General features: G+C 33.4%; 1 protein-coding gene across 1 annotated transcript; it reads right to left on the reverse strand.

Annotated features, from left to right (window-relative positions):
- Nucleotides 1–1626: 1626 nt before the first annotated feature.
- On the reverse strand, nt 1627–7415 carry LOC117325380. The gene has a single exon (XM_033881551.1). It carries the CDS (start codon nt 7327–7329, stop codon nt 6178–6180), a length of 1152 nt encoding a protein of 383 aa, XP_033737442.1. The 5' UTR covers nt 7330–7415; the 3' UTR covers nt 1627–6177.
- Nucleotides 7416–8245: the final 830 nt, after the last annotated feature.

Raw genomic sequence — 8245 nt, forward strand, 5'->3', positions numbered from 1 at the left:
AGTAACAGTGAAGTAACTGGATACATCTTACAAGTATACATTTATTGGTGTAGTAACAGTGAAGTAACTACATACATCTTACAAGTATACATTTATTGGTGTAGTAACAGTGAAGTAACTACATACATCTTACAAGTATACATTTATTGGTGTAGTAACAGTGAAGTAACTACATACATCTTACAAGTATCCATTTATTGGTGTAGTAACAGTGAAGTAACTAGATACATCTTACAAGTATACATTTATTGGTGTAGTAACAGGGAAGTAACTAGATGTTTATGTTACTAGTATACATTTATTGGTGTAGTAACAGTGAAGTAACTAGACGTTTATCTTACAAGTATCCATTTATTAGTGTAGTAACAGGGAAGTAACTAGATACATCTTACAAGTATACATTTATTAGTGTAGTAACAGTGAAGTAACTGGATACATCTTACAAGTATACATTTATTAGTGTAGTAACAGTGAAGTAACTAGATGTTTATGTTACTAGTATACATTTATTGGTGTAGTAACAGTGAAGTAACTAGATACATCTTACAAGTATCCATTTATTGGTGTAGTAACAGTGAAGTAACTAGATACATCTTACTAGTATACATTTATTGGTGTAGTAACAGAGAAGTAACTAGACACATCTTACTAGTATACATTTATTGGTGTAGTAACAGAGAAGTAACTAGATACATCTTACAAGTATACATTTATTGGTGTAGTAACAGGGAATTAACTAGATACATCTTACAAGTATATATTTATTAGTGTAGTAACAGTGAAGTAACTAGATACATCTTACAAGTATACATTTATTGGTGTAGTAACAGTGAAGTAACTAGATACATCTTACAAGTATACATTTATTGCTGTAGTAACAGGGAAGTAACTAGATACATCTTACAAGTATATATTTATTGGTGTAGTAACAGTGAAGTAACTAGATACAATGTACATCTTACAAGTATACATTTATTGGTGTATAACAGTGAAGTAACTACATACATCTTACAAGTATCCATTTATTAGTGTAGTAACAGTGAAGTAACTAGACGTTTATCTTACAAGTATCCATTTATTAGTGTAGTAACAGTGAAGTAACTAGATACATCTTACAAGTATACATTTATTGGTGTAGTAACAGTGAAGTAACTAGATACATCTTACAAGTATCCATTGATTAGTGTAGTAACAGTGAAGTAACTAGATACATCTTACAAGTATACATTTATTGGTGTAGTAACAGTGAAGTAACTGGATACATCTTACAAGTATACATTTATTGGTGTAGTAACAGTGAAGTAACTACATACATCTTACAAGTATACATTTATTGGTGTAGTAACAGTGAAGTAACTACATACATCTTACAAGTATACATTTATTGGTGTAGTAACAGTGAAGTAACTACATACATCTTACAAGTATCCATTTATTGGTGTAGTAACAGTGAAGTAACTAGATACATCTTACAAGTATACATTTATTGGTGTAGTAACAGGGAAGTAACTAGATGTTTATGTTACTAGTATACATTTATTGGTGTAGTAACAGTGAAGTAACTAGACGTTTATCTTACAAGTATCCATTTATTGGTGTAGTAACAGGGAAGTAACTAGATACATCTTACAAGTATACATTTATTAGTGTAGTAACAGTGAAGTAACTGGATACATCTTACAAGTATACATTTATTAGTGTAGTAACAGTGAAGTAACTAGATACATCTTACAAGTATACATTTATTTGTGTAGTAACAGGGAATTAACTAGATACATCTTACAAGTATATATTTATTAGTGTAGTAACAGTGAAGTAACTAGATGTTTATGTTACTAGTATACATTTATTGGTGTAGTAACAGTGAAGTAACTAGATACATCTTACAAGTATCCATTTATTGGTGTAGTAACAGTGAAGTAACTAGATACATCTTACTAGTATACATTTATTGGTGTAGTAACAGAGAAGTAACTAGACACATCTTACTAGTATACATTTATTGGTGTAGTAACAGAGAAGTAACTAGATACATCTTACAAGTATACATTTATTGGTGTAGTAACAGGGAATTAACTAGATACATCTTACAAGTATATATTTATTAGTGTAGTAACAGTGAAGTAACTAGATACATCTTACAAGTATACATTTATTGGTGTAGTAACAGTGAAGTAACTAGATATATCTTACAAGTATCCATTTATTAGTGTAGTAACAGTGAAGTAACTACATACATCTTACTAGTATACATTTATTGGTGTAGTAACAGTGAAGTAACTAGATACATCTTACAAGTATACATTTATTGGTGTAGTAACAGGGAAGTAACTAGATAATCTTACAAGTATACATTTATTGGTGTAGTAACAGTGAAGTAACTAGATACATCTTACAAGTATACATTTATTGGTGTAGTAACAGGGAAGTAACTAGATAATCTTAAAAGTATACATTTATTAGTGTAGTAACAGTGAAGTAACTAGATATATCTTACAAGTATCCATTTATTAGTGTAGTAACAGTGAAGTAACTAGATCCATCTTACTAGTATACATTTATTGGTGTAGTAACAGTGAAGTAACTAGATATATCTTACAAGTATATATTTATTAGTGTAGTAACAGTGAAGTAACTACATACATCTTACAAGTATACATTTATTGGTGTAGTAACAGTGAAGTAACTAGACGTTTATCTTACAAGTATACATTTATTGGTGTAGTATCAGTGAAGTAACTAGATACATCTTACAAGTATACATTTATTGGTGTAGTAACAGTGAAGTAACTAGATATATCTTACAAGTATCCATTTATTAGTGTAATGACAGTGAAGTAACTACATACATCTTACTAGTATACATTTATTGGTGTAGTAACAGTGAAGTAACTAGACACATCTTACAAGTATACATTTATTGGTGTAGTAACAGTGAAGTAACTGGATACATCTTACAAGTATACATTTATTGGTGTAGTAACAGGGAAGTAACTAGATACATCTTACAAGTATAAATTTATTGGTGTAGTAACAGAGAAGTAACTAGATGTTTATGTTACTAGTATACATTTATTGGTGTAGTAACAGGGAAGTAACTACATACATCTTACAAGTATACATTTATTGGTGTAGCAACATGGGAGTAACTACATACATCTTACTAGTATACATTTATTGGTGTAGTAACAGTGAAGTAACTAGATACATCTTACTAGTATACATTTATTGGTGTAGTAACAGGGAAGTAACTAGATGTTTATGTTACTAGTATACATTTATTGGTGTTGTAACAGTGAAGTAACTAGATACATCTTACAAGTATACATTTATTGGTGTAGCAACATGGGAGTTACTAGACACATCTTACTAGTATACATTTATTGGTGTAGTAACAAGGAAGTAACTAGATGTTTATGTTACTAGTATACATTTATTGGTGTAGTAACAGTGAAGTAACTAGATACATCTTACTAGTATACATTTATTGGTGTAGTAACAGGGAAGTAACTAGACACATCTTACAAGTATACATTTATTGGTGTAGTAACAGTGAAGTAACTAGATACATCTTACAAGTATACATTTATTGGTGTAGTAACAGTGAAGTAACTAGATACATCTTACCAGTATACATTTATTGGTGTAGTAACAGGGAAGTAACTAGACACATCTTACTAGTATACATTTATTGGTGTAGTAACAGGGAAGTAACTACATACATCTTACAAGTATACATTTATTGGTGTAGTAACAGTGAAGTAACTAGATACATCTTACAAGTATACATTTATTGGTGTAGTAACAGTGAAGTAACTAGGTACATCTTACAAGTATCCATTTATTAGTGTAGTAACATGGGAAGTAACTAGATACATCTTACTAGTATACATTTATTGGTGTAGTAACAGGGAAGTAACTACATACATCTTACTAGTATACATTTATTGGTGTAGTAACAGTGAAGTAACTAGACACATCTTACAAGTATACATTTATTGGTGTAGTAACAGTGAAGTAACTGGATACATCTTACAAGTATACATTTATTGGTGTAGTAACGGAGAAGTAACTATATGTTTATGTTACTAGTATACATTTATTGGTGTAGTAACAGGGAAGTAACTACATACATCTTACAAGTATACATTTATTGGTGTAGTAACAGTGAAGTAACTAGATACATCTTACAAGTATACATTTATTGGTGTAGCAACATGGGAGTAACTAGATACATCTTACTAGTATACATTTATTGGTGTAGTAACAGGGAAGTAACTAGATGTTTATGTTACTAGTATACATTTATTGGTGTAGCAACATGGGAAGTAACAAGATACATCTTACTAGTATACATTTATTGGTGTAGTAACAGGGAAGTAACTAGATACATCTTACTAGTATACATTTATTGGTGTAGTAACAGGGAAGTAACTACACACATCTTACAAGTATACATTTATTGGTGTAGTAACAGTGAAGTAACTAGATACATCTTACAAGTATACATTTATTGGTGTAGTAACAGTGAAGTAACTAGATACATCTTACAAGTATACATTTATTGGTGTAGTAACAGTGAAGTAACTAGATCCATCTTACAAGTATCCATTTATTAGTGTAGTAACAGTGAAGTAACTAGATGTTTATCTTACAAGTATACATTTATTGGTGTAGTAACAGTGAAGTAACTAGACACATCTTACAAGTATACATTTATTAGTATAGTAACAGTGAAGTAACTAGATACATCTTACAAGTATACATTTATTAGTGTAGTAACAGTGAAGAAACTAGACACATCTTACAAGTATACATTTATTAGTGTAGTAACAGGGAAGTAACTAGATGTTTATGTTACTAGTATATGGTTATTGGTGTAGTAACAGTGAAGTAACTAGATACATCTTACAAGTATACATTTATTGGTGTAGTAACAGTGAAGTAACTAGATACATCTTACAAGTATACATTTATTAGTGTAGTAACAGTGAAGTAACTAGATACATCTTACAAGTATACATTTATTGGTGTAGTAACATGGGAGTAAGTAACTAGATGTTTATGTTACTAGTATACATTTATTTGTGTAGTAACAGGGAAGTAACTAGATGTTTATCTTACTAGTATACATTTATTGGTGTAGTAACAGGGAAGTAACTAGATGTTTATCTTACTAGTATACATTTATTGGTGTAGTAACAGGGAAGTAACTAGATACATCTTACAAGTATACATTTATTGGTATAGTAACAGGGAAGTAACTAGATGTTTATGTTACTAGTATACATTTATTGGTGTAGTAACAGTGAAGTAACTAGACACATCTTACAAGTATACATTTATTGGAGTAGTAACAGTGAAGTAACTAGATACATCTTACAAGTATACATTTATTGGTGTAGTAACAGGGAAGTAACTAGATGTTTATGTTACAAGTATACATTTATTGGTGTAGTAACAGGGAAGTAACTAGATACATCTTACAAGTATACATTTATTGGTGTAGTAACAGGGAAGTAACTAGATGTTTATGTTACTAGTATACATTTATTGGTGTAGTAACAGGGAAGTAACTAGAGACATCTTACAAGTATACATTTATTGGTGTAGTAACATGGGAAGTAACTAGATACATCTTACAAGTATACATTTATTGGTGTAGTAACAGTGAAGTAACTAGACACATCTTACAAGTATACATTTATTGGTGTAGTAACAGGGAAGTAACTAGATACATCTTACAAGTATACATTTATTGGTGTAGTAACAGGGAAGTAACTAGACACATCTTACAAGTATACATTTATTGGTGTAGTAACATGGGATTAAGTAACTAGATGTTTATGTTACTAGTATACAGTTCTTGGTGTAGTTACAGGGAAATAGGCAGACGTTCATCTTATCGGTGTACAGTTATTGGTGAAGTTATTTGTAACTATTGTTTACATTACTAATTTTAATCACATTCCCTGACCGAATCTTCTCTCAGTAAACTAGTTCCCTACTCACCTGCATTTAGACACGTGCGTGCTAATATCCGAGACAGAAAAACTGATTAAATAAATTTGCAAAAACTTTAACGAAATTTATGTTTGTAAAAGATTACATGTCATTGTATACCCAAAGTTATTGTAAGTTATAAGTTTAATCAGTGCTTGCTCACCGCCAAAAATGTCATTTTTTCTTGCCCCTAGCTTTTGACTTCCTGACCATCCTTAAAATCTGGGAATGAGATATTGCGCTCTCCACAGTTGTATAATCTTCCTCCTTCGTTTCAGTTGTCCCAGCCAGTTTTCGTTTACGGCAACATGTCGTTTTTCCTTTCCTTCCCTTTTTTACCGGACGGCCTTTCTTCGTACTAGTCTTCTTCCTACCTTTGTGCACTGATTTCTTCTTTGATCCACCAAATGACGGCAATGCTGCGAGCATGAATTTACCCTTGATTTGTGCCATACTTTTACACTTCGATAATACTTTGGAAAACATAGATGCCTCCTTAAGAACAGTATTGTTTCGCATCAAAGTTTTACTCCGAGCTCCTTTCACTTTTAATTTTGCAGCAATCTTCTTTGACACAGCTTTCTCATCCACTTCATGACCATCTTTTGTTTCTTGCTGCACTTCTCGGTCAACCTCAGCCATCCACCTCTCCAGAGACATTTCTTCCTGGGCACCGCCTACAATAATCTGAGTTAAGGCTTTAGCTCCGCGAAGTGGCACGTATTGCCCGCCAGTCAGAAATGCGATGGCCGTAAAGAATTCCTTATATGGAATGATAGCTGGTTCACAACCAACGCAATACAACGTAATCCCTTTCTCAGCCATCTGGCGAACGATCGCCATAGGGTCTAGTCCTGCTGGACAACCATCTGGAAAGGTGTCCCCTTGGGAATGTAAACCATGTGGCGGGGCGTCGGATATCAGCACACATATTTTTGTAGATGTTTCTCTCCAGGAAAGTTTGAGTATATCATGAAGGGCGTCCGTCACAGCCTCGGGTGTGTCTCCACCTCCCTGAGCCTTACATCCCTCCAGCCACTTCCTCACACTAGAGACGGAGCTGGTGAAGTTGTGAGCACGTGTAACAAACGTGACATCTTGTGGTGGATGGTCCCGGTACTCCACCAGGGCCAGTTTAACGTCACTCTTCTCACTCGACACGATCGCCTCTACAATGTTCTTTATGTTTCTGCGGGCTGTCTCTATGTAGCTACCCATACTAGCTGTACAGTCTAATGCAAAGGCTAGATCCAGCACAGCGCTGTCATGCCTCGCCAACCCGGGCTGTTTCGGCATACCACCGGCTCGTTGTTTCATGGATGTCATCAATGAATATATACGAATAATGTACTAAAATACCTCTTCTATCAAAAGAAGGCACACACTTTCAACAGTGTTAATATTTAGGTTTCTTACAATGCATATACAAACATAACCTAAATATAGACATGACATGTATGTTTACATGATATGATTGGCTGATCGAATTCCTCTCCGCTAAATATAGATATTACAGTTAAGCCTGTGTGTATTGGCTCGGGTACCTGATTGTTCGGCCCTGATAACATAATTATACACAGTTAATATAGTAATGTTAAATATCATATCTGTAATGAGGTGTGCACCATTGTGGCGGAATCGGGAATGCAGTATCTGTATAGCCCTGGCAATCATCAAGGCGAACCTTTGTCAGTGTTTGGTCTACCATTCCTCAGTATATATATATTTTATATAATTATAGCTAGATAGTGTTCCACGTTGTTCCGAGGGAAAGCTAACTTTCTCGATGGACCGCTGGATACTGATAATGTAATCGCAGTCACCTATCGCCGACTTGATCGTGTAAATACCGTATATATATATACGCACTATTATATTGTTAGAAATAGGTCACACATAGTTTATGTGTACTAATTGACATATTGATATACTTTGTATAGTTATATATTGTCACATTATTCTGTCGGTGTTTAACAAATGATACACGATTCACTTTACTTCACCTGAATCTGTTCTCTTCTTTCAAAACAACTTGCGTCTTCCTAATGTCTCTCTTGACACTTCTTCACTTCTGGTCTATTGATAGGCGTTCGCCCCTGTGAAGGTGACTTTGGGTTGTGTCCTCTGGTCAAGACATAGCAGAGTCTGCAAAAATGGTAGTCACTGCTCCGGCTTATCGCTCAGTATTTTAGGGAGTAGGACGTCTTCGGCAGTATGCTTCAGTGAGGCAGCGTTATAAAGT

The sequence above is a fragment of the Pecten maximus genome, chromosome 4 (assembly GCF_902652985.1).
Source record: "Pecten maximus chromosome 4, xPecMax1.1, whole genome shotgun sequence".
Lineage (NCBI taxonomy): Eukaryota > Metazoa > Mollusca > Bivalvia > Pectinida > Pectinidae > Pecten > Pecten maximus.